At 38.9% G+C, this 16,788-nt stretch overlaps 1 protein-coding gene across 1 annotated transcript; it reads left to right on the top strand.

The window, feature by feature from the left end:
* The first annotated feature begins 12,983 nt into the window (after positions 1–12,983).
* Positions 12,984–13,717, top strand: BNAC04G24150D. Its single transcript, XM_022698260.2, has one exon. It carries the CDS (start codon positions 13,178–13,180, stop codon positions 13,517–13,519), a length of 342 nt encoding a protein of 113 aa, XP_022553981.1. The 5' UTR covers positions 12,984–13,177; the 3' UTR covers positions 13,520–13,717.
* The last annotated feature ends 3,071 nt before the right edge of the window (positions 13,718–16,788 follow it).

Here is a 16,788-nt window from a genome sequence, read left to right as displayed (position 1 = left end):
AGCAGTTCTTGAAGTAGAGAAGAACTTTTCCAAGAATGCTTTCTTGCAGTCATCCCAGGTGGTGATCGAGTCGCTGGGTAGAGACTTCTCCCACTGGCGTGCCTTATCCCCCAAAGAGAAAGGGAATAGCTTGAGCTTTAGGGCATCCTCAGACACACCATTGGTTTTTGACAACCCACAGTAGCTGTCGAACCTATCCAAGTGATCAAATGGGTCCTCCAAAGCCAAGCCATGATACTTGTTGTTCTCGATCACGTTGAGGAGTCCTGATTTGATCTCAAAGTTGTTAGCTGCCACAGCCGGTGCTCGGATTCCCAGTCTATGACCATGAATGTTGGGGCGGTCATAAGTGCCAATGGGTCGAGCTGCTCGATGTGGGTGTTGTGGAACGTTGTTGGCTCCATTGGCGTTCGCATCATCTTGAGGTTGGTCTCCCATATTAATATCCAATCTCTGCAAGTGAGGCTGTTGCTCTTCTTCTCTTCTCTTTCTAGCACACTCTCTCTGTAAAGCTCTGATGTCTGCAACTCTGGGAACTAGGTTTGATGGACCCCTGCTCCTCAAGTTCATACACCTGAAAGTAAAAGGGATGTGAAGAAGGAGAATCAGTAACAAGAGAAAAAAAAATGACTTAGTCTCAAGCAAGTGACTAAATCTCAATGTTCAAATCCACTCAGAATTTGGCAATGGCGCCAATTTGATGTTAGGAGTTTTCAAGGCTCCTAAGACAAATGATGTAGTATAAAAGATTGTCGAACCAATTCTAAGGGATTTCAAAGCACTGAGAATGCAAGTACTCACATTATCTAAGTGCAACCGGTGATTTAAAAGATTTCTAAACTAGTGATTAATGCTAATGCAGTTGCAGAATAATAAAAGCGATAAATGAAGTAACTTTCTTGACTAAGGGAAAAGAGAACCCATGGGCATAGGGATTAGACCTTGGGTGATCAAGTTTCGAACTAAGGATGGCAAACGATCAATCAAACTATCAACCTTAAGCTTAGACACAGTTCTAAACAAGCTCTATGTCTAAATGAATGCTCATTTACTAACACATTTCAAACATCAAATGTCTTTGGTTGAATAATATGAAAGCAATCATTACTAACAAGTCTAATGGCTATCTTAGCACCTCAAACAACAAATGTGTTTGGCAAAGTATGCTAAAAGCTTAGAAGAGTTGTCTCAGGCATTTCACCAAACACCTTTTGTGTGGAAAATGCCTAAAGATCAACTTTTGAGAGGCCAACTCAGAAGATGCATTATGAATACTCTACTAGCAAGGACTAAGAACGGTGTACACTAAAACATCCTAGCTCTAACCTAATCACCCTTAATCTCCCTAACCCATGAATTCAAAAGGTGATTACTCACTAATCTCCATGCTTCCTCTTAAACCCATATTGGATTTCAGATTAATCATGTAGACAAAATACAGAGAATCGATATGAAAACAACAGGATTGCAATAACAAAAATGATCAATTGAATCAAAGAGATGAACTTTCCAAGAGGTTTTTGGTGGTTTTCTTAAGATCAAAAGATAATCAGCCTCCAATAGCTTACAAAAGGTACTTAAACATAGGTTTAGAAAGTGTAAAAAAGTGCATAACAAATGACCAAAAGGCCCTTGATTAATCATAAGTTCGACCAAATAATTGAAGCGCAGCGACCTCGGCACGTCGCTCCGGGAGGTCGCTCCCGGCTCGTTTTCGACACAAACAGCGAGCGACCTCTGGGTGTCGCTGTGGTGAGGTCGCTCTGGAGCTGGAGCGACTTCGCCTTGTCGCTCTAGGAGGTCGCTCCGAAACAAAAACGGCGAGCGGCCTCGTGTTGTCGCTCTGGTAAGGTTGCTCTGAGAGGTAGGGCACAGCGAGTTCATGGCGTCGCTCCGGTAGGGTCGCTCCCATGCACTACTCGTCCAATGATCACCTTTATCACCTCTTTTGAGCTCCAAACGCACCCAAATGTCTCCGAGAACTCCATGTGGTACTCCAATACCTAATAAAGACTCATGCATGCAAAATTCAACCTAAACATGGCTAAATACTAGTCTATATGATCAAAATGCACATGGGTGAATGGATAACACAATGGAAATATGCAAGATATCACTTTACGAACGTAGCGGAGACAATTTCCTTCTATAAAAGACAAAGACTTGATTCTCTAAAGGAGGCCCTTTCCGCAGAAAACAAAAGAAGAGCGAACGAGCTCAATAGAGGATATCTGATTCTTCCAACCAGGAAAATAATAGAGACGACACATCAACTACGGCCATGTATTTGATCTGACCGAAATCCTTCCTCTCCCAAAGACACGATAACAAGAAGAGGAGTTACAGAGTCGTAACCTGTAGAGATGCGACATGTACGTCACGACAGTGAGCTTCCATGATTGATGAAGGACGAGAGCTCTTCATACGACGTTCGGTCTAATAAGATCACATGTAGGCGTCCCAAATTCCTAAGAGTTCATTGTCTATTCATAGATGATTTGAGACCCGTAAAGCCAACGTTCCACATCAGGCAACTAAACCGACGACTAGCTCGATATGACGAGGTCGATACCACGCTGAAAACCAACGAAGCCCGATGTCTTGATCGAGATAACAAAACCATCTCATGCTCGATATCGACAAACCCGATGTCTCTTTTCGAGATGATTATAATCAAACTACGTTATGACTTGATCCCTCGTCGAGGGTACGTAGGCAGCTCGACCTCGAGTTCAGTCACGATCATTCTTTCTCCCGACTTCTCTATGATATTCGACCTGTGAATATAGTCCATTTTTGTCAACTCATATTCTGAGGATATTGTTGCCAAAATCCTTTTCTTCCCCAAATTAAACTTTCAATCACTACTAAATACTTAGTGTAGTTTTTAGGATCTAGATTTTGGCCGGATGTGAGGAAGAGAAACGGAAAACATCTTTGCTAGGAACCCGATCTAAGGCTTGTAAGCACGAAAATGGATCCAACTCATATGGTGTCCAGTACCGCAACAAGGTACCGCACCAAACGAGCCATCACACCACGATGGCATTGATCTGGCTAGATCATAAATGAGAAACAAAACATGACGTTCGATTCTGACCTCAGCCAAATCGAATCTCCATTACTGATAAAAAAGTAATTCACCTCGTCGAGCTTCACATATAACACCCTCAAACCATAACAGACCGATGATGAATTCTGATCACCCGACCTCCCGAGTTCAGCGAGCCCGAGATTGATCTGTCAAACGAATATCAACACTATATGGTCTTAGAACAAACGACGAAAATAAAACGAATTCGCCACGCGCCAAGCAACGACTTCCTCGATCAATAAATGATCAGAAGTGAGGACGAATCTTGAAGATTGAATTACAATATCTAGAGCACACCTGGACTGTGCACAAGAACTAAGTACATCCTATTCTCAAGATTCGAGAACGAAGAGGCGCCAAGAAATCAGATTCCTCCAATTCTCAACAAAGAAGAGCGCGAGCTCTTAAAAGACCGCTCAACAAGACACCACGTTGGAGGATAGAAATAACTATAAACAGATATATTATTATCATAACAAAGATCCCCCACCTTGAAGAAGAAAAAAAGCTAATCGAAAACAAAAGATTAGAGACATACGTTCCTTCCCCATAACGATGGTGTAACGATCCAGTCCCACGAAATATGTCTTCATCACGATAAAGGAGGGATGATCCACCGTTATTGTACCATCTTCTTCTTCAATCTCTCCCATGCTCGTGCACTTTACCATCGAAAGAGACGTGATGCAATCACCACTAAGAACCGTGTATTGTGACCTCTAACGTCATCGACCACCACAGCTCGAGGCCTGGAGTCATTTTAGCCAGCCAGAGACCTTTGCTGTCCTTGTACGATCGTCGCTAGTCATCGTCGAATTAGACCCGAGAAAGTGTCGGCACGATCTAATTCTTTCTTGTCTCCTAAGCTTTGTTCTTCCAATATCAATTGATTGCTTCGCACCAGCCATCAATCAGGGATTCACATAATGAACTAAGTGTCATATTCCATATTTTATCGTTCAGAAAGTAATAATTATTAAATCCAATCTAGGAAACTATTTCCTCGTACTATTCACAGTTTCTAAATATTATTGTTAGTGTCTTTGGTCAATGAGACCATACCCAGTAAGCAGATTCTTTGCAAGAAATTAATAGGGCACCTAGTGGTGACTCTCACATTAACCCGTGCATGCACCTTAGTCGGCAAATAAGTTGATATCTACGACGGGTGTCACAGATGATTCAACTTTCTCATAAAAGGAATTCGGGAGCTAAAGAGACGAAGACCATCAACGTTTCTCACCATGGATTGAAAAAATACAGACTCATATTTAATCGAATGAAAGACCTCTTGCAGAGTGAAAAGAACGACTACGGAGCCTTCCATTTCCATCACAATGTTGTGGAAACGATTAAACAATTCCTCCATCATTTGGGTCATAGAACAGGACGAAGAGATATTCATATGCTTCATGAGAGAGAATTGCAAAGACGACAAAAAATCTTACCACCGCTTGATGGGTCAAATGCATAATGCATTCCATCAGACTGAGAATCGCTCACGAGCTCGCCAAAACCCAAGATCCGAACCATTCGAAACCCTCGAGTTTTCCAGCTCCCGATCTGTCCGATTTGAAGGCGAAGAAATGTATAGGTCGACACCTCGACCTGAGACGGCTCATCAGAATTTGAACCTAACAGCTCTAAAAGAGGTACAAACAAGGTGCCGAGAACACAAGAACCCGCCAGTTAACACCCATAGAAACTCGGTACGAACCACAACCTCAAGAGCCTCCCACGAATTCTATAAATCCCAAAAATGGATTCCTAGTGGCCCCAAACTCGTATCGCACTCAGTCCACCGACCTGCTTGGTAACGGAACATAACAGAGGGAAATATACCTCACGACTTCGCCAGCTTAAACAACAAAGGGGAGACCCGAGAAAATTCACCAATGCAGGAGCATTCCAAAATCACATAGAAAGAAGTAAAAAAATTACCACTTCTTCGCCGAAAACATCAAATGCTTACGAGGTCAATAACTAACCGAATCAGAAAACAACCACGCACCTCGTGCCATCGCAAACTGGCAATCAAAACGTCAGAGATCCAAATCGAAATGTTGAGATCGAACCATACCAACTATGGTACGACGACTTAGACCCCAAAGAAGAACGAGCTCGAAGAACGCTCGGAGTCTGAGTCGAATCCTCGAGAAGACTATTTCCCAAAAAAAAAAAGAGAAAACCCACCTGAAAAACAGCTTGAAGTCATATGACCACAACCTTTCTGGGGGGCAAGGGCACTACCCAACGAAAAGTGGCGTCACCTAGCAATGAAGAGGTGCGACCAACCAAATAAGCGAGCCGACTCGATTTTTAGGGAATCGAAGTTATGTTACTCGATCAAATCAATTAAAGCTTACCAGGGAAGGGCCGGAAACAGCATCCAAACCCGATAACTTATTTTCGGCCCCTACCACGAAATGACACTCTAAACACATGAAACTGTCAAGTTCGATATGCCACACCGCGACGCTCTAACCATACTCCTCAAAGTCAGGGGATGCGAGCTCTCCCGAGTAATGATCAACATTGGAAATTATATTGGCGTTATCTTTTATGACGCATTCAAAGGACGAGTTTCACCAAAACCCTTCTAAGACAATCATTTACGCTGCTAATTGTCTTCAACGAACTAAACGAACTCGCCGCACAGCAAGGTGAAATCATCAATCAGTAAATGATCATAAAGAAGGAAGAATCTCAAGGATAGCAAACACGATACCTTGAGCTCCCTTTGGACGTTGACAAGCATTAACTGCAAACGACTCCCATGACCTCGATTTGTGTATCTGGAAATCGAAGAGACACCGAGATCGCTATCCCGACCTGGAATGATTGTTTATAGATCCAACCATGACTGCGATAAGCATGATCCACAACGAGCATCAACACCTTCAAACGTGTTGGGATCTACAGTCCCCGACCGACTGACTTCTTGGGCACATACTCTCGAAGAGGATGACAAGCTGTGATGCGCGTTCACCAATCCAATAGACAAATCCAAGAGCTAAGAACTCACGCAACAAAATTTAGTAAGTCGTCTAAAAAAACGAAAGAGATCTCGCGGCACATCAAATTGAAGCTCTCAAGCGCACAAGGAACCAATCTGAAGTCATAGATCACAGCCAATACCACGAACACGATCGAGTCACCAAGAATCTCCATGTGCTCCCAAAGTTTCCATCTTATGATCCATACATTTCTAGACCAAAGAAACTTCTAGAAATCACCTCGATCATAATCAAACCACCACAGCCTAAGTCTCAATAGACTGAGCAAAGACTGAATCAGCTAGCTCGAATGCGAAAGCCTACCAGTTCGCGCTCCAATCAATTCGACCGACCAAAGGCAACGCAAAAATCCCTCGAGCTATCGAGCTCCCGAAACCCTAATGACGCAGATACGAACTCTATGAAACACATATCCACTATCATTAAGCAAATACATATCTTGCATCTGAGTTAAAAATAAGACAGACTCGACCTCTAACGAGCTCGTGAAACACGAAGGATCGACAAGTCGCTCTCCTCCAATAATGGCATCGAGTTCGATCTCTGTTGCAGAAGCTCGAGGAGCCGAAACTGGATCTTGCTCCACGAAAACAATGAGCCATATGTCCAAGGAACCTTAGCAGCTCAGTGGCCGAGTTCAACTCTTCAAGAATATCGACCAACATAACTCCCAAAGAGCTGAAGTCAAGGAGCCAGTGAAACTTTACACTCTCAGATCGATAGTGAGCTTTTGAACAAGCCCTTATCGTGCCTCCAAAAATATATTGAGCATGATATCAAGCATATCGAAACAAAAATGCCATAGAGGCGCGAAGAAAGCTCAAGCCTTGCAGTCTACACTCCTTAAGTGAAAAATCCATTCACTTCATTATGAAAAGAGCCATTGAACGCCTGACTTCAAACGATCTCGAACTACTTAAGGGGCCAGTATATCCCTTTCCGTAGAAGAAGCAAATAGATTTTATCTATAACGAATCGTAGAAAATCACGAACAAAATCCAAAGCATCACTAAAAGGCTCTGACCACGAAATCATTTCCTGTTAAGGAAAACGATAAATCTGGACAAACCACGCAGAAATATTCTAAAATCACATGTTGTCTAAACGACATTTCCAAACCAAACCAAAGCCGCAAGAGGTAGTAAGCACGACATGGTCCACGACGGCGTACTATGAGTTGTGCACATATCAAGTTAATAATTCACAGCCACGTCTACTTCTCATCAACTACACAAGGAAAAACCGATCAAACATCCAACACCATTTCTTCTCCGCTAGATTGCAGTCGTTAAAACCAGAACACGCCCATGTCGGTAAACAATTATCTTTAATCTATTTACACATAAATACATTGCATCAGAGAATAGATTCTCACATTACTTTTACAAGCTATATATATTATCGAATTCAAATCACTATTTCGAATCACAAGTTTCATAAATAAACTTATATAACCGCAAAATATTTTATACATTATTCTCACACTACCAGTAGCTCAAACTACTATTGGGATTCACTTTTCGGTTTCAATTGGCTCGAAATATCCTTAAACTCTATTTTCAACTTTAAACAAGCTCAAACTCTTAGCGAGTTTTACCACACGGTCTCAAACGACCCAAACTCTCATCTTTCGTATCAAAAAACAACATCAATAAACCACGTCCTTAGTCCACCACCGGCCCGCAAGTTAGATTCCTGATCAGCTTCTATCTCGCAAAACATCCCGAGGACGAGCGATACAAATCGCTCCTATAGTCGAACCAAAATAAATGTTCACTCTCTAAGTGTATCCAATCATTTTTCATTAACTTAGTGATTCGTTGGGACTATATATATTTCCAACACCTTTACACAGACACAAAAATATTAACACAAACTCGAGTTGACGGAGAATAAGCAACCAGACTCACATCAAAAAATCATAAACAGAAATAAATTTAATCACAAAATCCAATCTACCATGAGAAATCAAAATAACTCTCTATTCTTTTCAAATAAGCTTCTCCGCTGACAAGCTCTACCCATATTTGTGAAACCGAGAGCTCGATCCAATTATCATCTTCCGTATCGCGTCTCCAACAGACTACTTCGAACTAGTTCCTTAACCCATGAACATAAACGAAATCGATCACTTATTGATCAAACGAACATCAAACGGCTTGATATAATACACCAAGTAGCTGAGATCGAATTCACATTTTGATCACGACAAACAGGACAAGATCAAACACTTAAATCTCACTACCAAACGGCAAACGACTTCGCGGACTATCTAGAGAAAATCAACTTGGAATCATATTGTTATTAGGTTCTCCGTCCTCCAACCTTGTCGCCTCACTTGAAGGACTGGGGGGACAAATGTTGGACCCAATTTCGGTCAATATTCTAGATTGGACCAAATATAATGTGGGCCGCACGACCAGCAGCAAAGCCCAACCCACGAAGACTATTGGTGCCGGATTCGTCACCGAAACCGTCCCGTTACAAGCTCTAGGTCGTTGATGGTTTACATGTCTCGGTTCAGTGGAAATGGTTTAATGATCAGACCAATCCACTTGACCAAGTTAAGATCATCAAATATTTACATAAAAGATCTCGTGAGTTTCACCGACTAAAAAGGAGGAGTTCGGTGTTGACTCAAGGATCACGTGCAACAACTTTACGAACGTAGAGGAGACAAGTTCCTTCTATAAAAGACAAAGACTTGATTCTCTAAAGGAGGCCCCTTCCGCGAAAAACAGAAGAAGAGCGAACGAGCTCAACTGAGGATATCTGATTCTTCCAACCAGGAAAATAACAGAGACGACACATCAAGTACGGCCATGTATTTGATCAGACCGAAATCCTTCCTCTCCCAAAGACACGATAACAAGAAGAGGAGTTACAGAGTCGTAACCTATAGAGATACGACATGTACATCACCACAATGAGCTTCCATGATTGATGAAGGACGAGAGCTCTTCATACGACGTTCGACCTAATAAGATCACATGTAGGCGTCCCGAATTCCTAAGAGTTCATTGTCTATTCATAGATGATTTGAGACCCGTAAAGCCAACGTTCCACATCATGCAACTAAACCGACGACTAGCTCGATATAACGAGGTCGATATCACGCTGAAAACCAACGAAGCCCGACGTCTTGATCGAGATAACAAAACCATCTCATGCTAGAGATCGACAAACCCGACGTCTCTTTTCGAGATGATTATAATCGAACTACGTTATGACTTGATCCCTCGTCGAGGGTACGTAGGCAGCTCGACCTCGAGTTCAGTCACGATCATTCTTTCTCCCGACATCTCTATGATATTCGACCTGTGAATATAGTCCATTTTTGTCAACTCATACCTGTTTATATCGTTGTGTTCTGAGGATATTGTTGTCCACATCATTTTTCCCCAGATTAAACTTTCAATCACTACTAAATACTTAGTGTAGATTTTAGGATCTACAGGCGGGTATATGCTTTTTACGTATAGTTGATATTTGGCTTACTTTGAACGAGTAATGAATTTTTGGAGTTGTACTTGATTTGTCGGAAACAAGTACTTTTCCAAAAATATGTTACTTACAAGTTATTTGCTTTGTTCGATTAATTGCTACTTACAAGTACTTATTAATTACTTGGATATTTTCCAAGTTTGTAAAAATTACTTGATAGATAATATTTTACGAGAGAAGGTTATGCAAGTTTTGTTATTTACTCGACTTGGTAAAAAACGAGAGTTATTTTAAATAAAATATTTGCACCTAGTATTAAAAAAATGGAACTTAATACATATATTTGATAAAAAAAATATTGTTTATTTCTTACAACAAAGAAATATCAGTTTAAAGCTTTGGTTTTTGTGGTTTAGTTATCATTTTTTGAGTCGTAAAACAAGTAACGAATAATATCAAGACGAGTTGTAACTTTTTTTGTGATACTTGATACTTGCCTTGTATTTGTAAATAGGAAAACTAAACAACTTGATATTTGACTTGGCAACGAAGAGTACTTGAAAAAATGAAACCAATACAGATCGAGTAATGGATATAAAAGGCAAGTAATGAGTATTTGTGTCCACCCCTGCACCAGATTCCTTTTCCAATTTTTTTCTTCCGGTAAAAATTAGATATTCTTTTACTGGAAAACATTATTGAGCTGACACATTGATATATTAAAAATATATTATTAAGAAGAGGCAGAGATAAAACAAGATGAACAAACCCCACCGTTGATATCACCTGACAAGAGTTTACAGTCAAATAAAGACAAAGGCTAAATCTCAGTTACTAGTGAGTTCATAGATAAAATGAATCTAAATCTATGTATATGTAGTTTTTTTTTTTTTTGATCAAAGGCTAAATCTCAGTTACTATGTATATGTAGTTATATTTTGTAATAATAAATGAATCTCCAAATTAAGCAAAAAAAAAAATTAGAAATGAATCACTGTATATATAGTTAAACAGGATACTGTATATATGGTTAAACCAAGGATACTGTATATATGGTTAAACCAAGGATATATATACTTTTACTGTATTCACGATGATCACGTTTTATTTTGTAAGAATAAATAATGCTTAAATTTGAGTCAAAGGTGGCTTGAAAAGAAGCAGACGAGAAGTAGCAGAGAGGGTAATTAATGTGTGATGGGACAACCGCTATTTAAATCCCAAACTTTAAAAAATAAGCTAAACAAAACTCTAAATTTTAAGCAAGCCAAATAAATACTAAATTTTTTAAAAAATTCCGAATTAATCCTAAATTTCTATTTACTCAGCCTTTTTATTCATATACAAGTCAAACGTTAATTAGACGTTTACATCTGTTAAATAGTAAAAACAGTGAGTTTTGGTGACTCAATAAAATTAAGAGTTCTTTCCTTCTTCGTGGACTGCAATCTTTAATTTCGTAAATATTTTTTTTTCTTTTTCATCATGGGTTAAAATAAGGCTCGTGAGTTTCTGATATGGTAAATCCGTATGAAAGCTTCAACCACACAATAATGTCATGATACGAAATACCATTTCTCACACTTCTCAAGAGTATATACGAAGAATCAACTTAAAAAACAACAATGAGAGAACTCCATTAAAGAGTATCAAGAACTCGGAACAAAAATGAACAAAACTTTTACCAAAAAAAAAAAGATGAACAAAACTCTAACAAACTCACGATCTATTTTCGTGGATAATTCTCCAAGTGATAGCATACTCTGTTTTTGTACTTCTTGCTACTCTCCGTCACTTAGCTGGCATGCCCAGTGACGTGTCACACTGATCATGTCCATCCTCACGGTGCGTTTTAGCTGCATCATTAATATTTTAAAGTCTCCAAGATCTTTACCTTCTTTCTCTCTGCAATCACTGGAAATTTTATAGGATTTAGTTGGTTATAGGAATTAGGGTTCACGACTCGAGCAGAATTCCTAATTTTAATGAATCATCAAAATGCACCGTTTTACTATTTAACAGACGTAAACTTTCAATTAACGTTTGACTTGTACATGACTAAAAAAACTGAGTCAATAGAAGTTTAGGAATAATTTGAAATTTTTTAAAAAGTTTAGTATTTTTTTGGTTTGCGTAAAAGTTAGAGCTTTGTTTAGTTTATTTGTGAAAGATGGGGATTTAAATGGCGGTTTTCCCGACAACAAATAAATTACCTCTTGGTTTTACCAAATGCATGTGATTTGGTTTTTACACACACTGAGAACAAGTTGGGAATTGCAAAATTTAATTTTATCATATACTTAGTCTTGTTTTCTTATTTTTCTTAATTTTTGGATTATCCAATTATATAATTTGATGACGTTGAAATGAGTCATGTGACGTGAATATTTGTTTTAAGCGAGTGTATGAGAATCAATTGAGTACATATAGAAATCCTACAGGAAATAAAAGGATATAATTATTATTACAATTAAACGTTTAAAGATCTTTCACGTTTAAAATCATAAGTCTGAAATGCTTTTTATTTTATTATAAAGTCAGATCTAAATAACTGCTTAGGGTGTGATTAAAAATCACATGTAGCTATAACTTTTCTAGGGATAATTAATTTTCACTCAGTTCCACTTATTTTTGTCAATTAGATAAAAATAACTTTTATCTCTCTTACTCTTGATACTGTTTAAATAGAGATATATATTTCACTTTATTATCTCACAGTTTTGGAAGCGAATAACAAATTACGCTAGATTTTTCTTTTTTTCTTGTCTTTATTACTCTACTAGTTTTTCTCCTAATTACTCTACCTGACTTATCGCTCAGTTACTCTATAATTAACCAGTCCACACCCTTAGGTAACAACACTCTCCACTTCCAAGTAGGTCTGGGCAAAATAACCGGAACCGAAAAATCGAACCGAAATAGCCGAAACCGGAACCGGACAAATACCCTCAAATACCCTAACGGTTCTTATATTATTATATTCAAAATAATCGAACCAAACCGGAACCGAACCGAGAACCGAACGGATATCCGAATATATATAAATATTAATTATATATATACATATAACATCACTAAATATATATTTTTAATTTAAAATTCTATTAAAAGTATCTGAAAATAGTTGAGGATAACTAAATTATTATAAAGTATCCAAACTACCCGAAAGTATCCAAAATATCCGAAAATATCCGAAACTATCCGGATAGTTTTATCCGAAATATCCAAAGTAATCCAAAATATCCAAAAATTTTATCTAAATCATCCTAAGTATTTGATATTTTATCCTAAATAACCGATATTTTATCCAAATTACCTGAACTACCCGAACTATCCGAACCCGAACCGGATCCAAATGAAAACCGAACTTTTTCCGGATATTTTCCGGTTTCTACATTTACTATCCGAACCAAACCTAACCCGAAACTATCCGAACCGAACCAAACCGAACCGAACCGAAAATAGGTCAAGTACTAAATGGATCCTCTAGCCCCTATCCGAACTACCCGAAACCCGAAATACCCGAACTGAACTGATGCCCGAAATGCCCCGGCCTACTTCCAAGTATTGAACCCTTACCTCCACAAGCTTACCTGAAACTATTTCCCTCTCACTTACTCTCATGTTCGGAGTCACGACAAGACTGGATGCTCAAATGGGTACCACAACCACGCCAACCACCATATACGTGGACCCACCTCCCCAAGCCCAGCCGAGTCACAGCTCGGAACACCGTTCAATAGAAACACTCGTTGTCGTGTTAGCCGTCATCACCATTTTATCCGTTTTAGCCAGCATCTTCGCTCGGCTCTGCGGCGGCCGTCATTTATCTAACGCCGGAGACCACGACATCGAATGTTGGGTCGAGAGAAAGTCCCGTAGCTGCATTGATGCTGGAGCCCCCACGGTCGCCGCACCTCCTCCTCCAGCGGCAGCAACAGTGGAGGAGCAAAGCAAGAAGTGAAGTAAGAAAATGGGTAAAGCTATATTCTTCGATTAATCTCTTAACATTATGTAATCTCATTAACTTTTAAGATGTCAATTTGTATGTACCTTATTCTACGAACATTGATTTCGGATTTTTCTCTAATGTTTAATGATAAATATTTGAAAAACACACAAAAAAAAAAGCAAAAGTTCTTGTCAACTTTTATGTTTAAATCATTTTACCAAAAAAAACTTTTATGTTTAAATCCGTTGAGATTAGAGACCAACGGCATTATAGAAAAAAAAAAAGACATTAGTATCATATTAGATTATAATTATATACATCAAAAGTTTATTCAGTAGGCCTTTTTATAGGAAAGTAGGCCACAAAGCAAGAAGTCACTGAAAACTAGTTCTTTTGGTTAATTTTGGTATTTAACAGCTTATTTTATATAATAAGTATAGACACTCTTTTTTTTTTTAACACGAAGTATAGACACTCTATAAATTAACATTTTAGTTTCAGTTTTTGAGGGCCATAGGCACAAACTCGGGCCATGTGACATGGTGGACTACAGACAACTATTTAATTTGTAGGTTTTTGTGGTAATTTTTATTTACGAAACTATTACTTTGAAATAATCAAACCACTTTACTGGAATTTTGATTATATTTTCACTATAAGTTTATAATTAATATTTAAAATAATCTTACTCACACCGTTCATGAAAAGTTGACAAACAATCAAACACTAGTGATTATGTATATACACTAGACAACAAATCTTTCGACTATTGTATATATATTAACCATATATTAGTTCTTTAATATTCTACATAGTATATGTATCTATGTAAATTACATAATTAGATAATTAGTTAAGGGCATTGAGGGGAAACGGTGCCTTGATCCTTAACATTGACATTTTTGCAAGAAGCTGTTCCTCCTTTGATGTTCACATTCTCAAGCACTATACCTCGCCACATCCGTTGCGCTCGTACCACTTATGTTCCGGTACACCACATTGTTCACTCGCACCGCAGATTCCTTATCAACATATTTCGCATTTCAAGCCGAGTGCGGCTAGCTTAAAAAAATGATTAATGAATCAGAAACTTGGCCAAATAAACTTAATCAATCAATTACTTGTTGCTCGGATTTGTCCTTGTCGCAGTAGTTCTGGTCGATTATGATCGGGTTCTTGACATTGTCCATACGAATGTTTTGAAATTTAATGTTCTTGTCAGTTCCTGACCCTCCCTGATGAAGAATCTAGACTTCAAGTAACTCGATCGTAGAACTCAAATAATAAGAATAACTCTCTTATTAATCTTAAGGAAACTAACTCAAAACCTTAAGCTCTCTCGAATACAATCTCACAATTTCTAGACTCTTAAGTTATGCAACACCCTTGCATCACCTTATATATAAACTAAATTTTCTAAACTCATTAGGTTTAACATATTTTCCTAAACTCATTAAGTTTAACATATTTTTCAAGTTTCATTTTCTTTCAAGCTTAATTCAACATTCTCCCCCTTAAGCTTAAACTCATTTTTTGACAAATCTTGATCTCCAATAAGACTTCTCATCTCCTTGAACTTGAACCTTCCAAACATTTTTGTTGACACCATGAACTCAGTTTCACAAGAATACAACACCATTGTTTCTTGCTTTTGTAAATTCCATGTTTTTCTTTTTCTCTTCTTCTCACCATGTTCTTCATCATCGGAATGCACACTCCTCAACTCTTTAGTATCAAACTTTCCCACAGCTTTAGACCCACTCAGCAAAACCTTGAGATCACCAGCAATACTGATCTCATTTTTAAACCCATCTCTGGAATTTAACGAGCTAAACGAAGTGATGTCACCCTTTGTAACCTCACAGCTCAAAAGAGAAACATAGTCCACAAATTCTGAAAGAGAATGGGAATCTATGAACTCCATGGCATGCACACTATGTATTGTGAAGTCTGGAGCAACCGTGCTATTCCCGTGTTGTGCCACTGCAAATGTGGGAGAGCGAACACGAACCACCGTAACATCTATTTGTTCAATACTCGCACGATGCATCAGTATACTTTGAACATGAAAGGCCACACAAATGTTTCTCTTGACTTGCACCAGCTGCAGTTCTCCATTGTACATGGAAAGTTCTTTGGAACATACTAAACAACCCACTAGAATATCCGTTATGAGGTTGAAAGTGTGATCCCTTGTGTCCACTGAAAGATCGCAGTAGCATGCAAAAAAGACTAATCGCTCTGTAAGTTATAACCAAACATATACCGACCAGTGAAGCACAAGAATTCTCCAACACAACATTCTCACCTTCCGCCACGTCCACCTCACCAAACTCGAAAGTCTCGACCTCTGTGATCAGAACCCTTAATACCTTAACTTCTACTTCCTTCAGCATGGACTCTTGCCTGCTCAAGCTTTTGTGTTTCTCTTCCTCCATAGCTACCTCAACCTCAGACAACAGCTTCTTCAACTTCATCAAGTTGTCGTTGGCGACAACTTCATTAATCTTCACTCTCTCAATCTCCTTCAAAGCAAACTGCAACTCTTCTTCCTTGTCCAGCAAGGCATCTGCTTGATTCGAGTTCTCAGCCCTAGAAACCGCTTCTTCAGCCACATTAGCTTCGCTTCTTGCTGGTTTAAGTATGTCACTTATCTTCAGATTTTCGTCCTTAGACTTCTTGCTCAGACTCTCACATGCGTCGAGAGCCACAAGCAACCTATTGTTTTCTCCAAGAAGCGAGCTCTTCTCATCTTCTCCTCTCTTTATAATACGTACTCACGAACACATACTCTTTCCCATTCCAAATCAAAAGAGACTCATCCGCTTCGATCCTTAGCTTCTCGCTCGTGTTCTTGAGCAGCTCAGCTTCTTTCCTCGCCTCCTTGTGCTTCTCCTCCCACTCCTTGGAATCCAACCTCTCAGCCTCAAGCTCTGTTTTTACAACCACGAGCTTCTCTTTGGCATGGCTATAGTCAGTAGCCACCTCTTTTAGAGTCAGTGCCAAAAGATCCATAGCTTTCTTGCTCGTCATATCAGTGTCGTGACGAGATTCAATCTCAACTGCAACTTGCACTACAGGAAATATGGATAGTAATAGCGGACGAAAAAAGCTATGAATTCTGTATAATAGCGCTTCCTTAGCCGCTCTGACAGCGCCCGTTATAATAGGTCCGACACTTTTAATAGCGGCTTTTTTTAATGCTATAGTTAACTATACAATAATAGCATTATTCTGTATGCAATTGTTAATATTTATAATAACATGATATAAATGTTATT

The sequence above is a fragment of the Brassica napus genome, chromosome C4, assembly GCF_020379485.1.
Source record: "Brassica napus cultivar Da-Ae chromosome C4, Da-Ae, whole genome shotgun sequence".
Lineage (NCBI taxonomy): Eukaryota > Viridiplantae > Streptophyta > Magnoliopsida > Brassicales > Brassicaceae > Brassica > Brassica napus.
Note: the sequence above shows the minus strand (reverse complement) of the source record. Positions and strands in the feature narration are given on the sequence as shown.

What these genes read in the sequence shown, in the direction of transcription:
- BNAC04G24150D (XM_022698260.2), top strand. Translation starts at nt 13,178, where the DNA reads ATGTTCGGAGTCACGACAAGACTGGATGCTCAAATGGGTACCACAACC.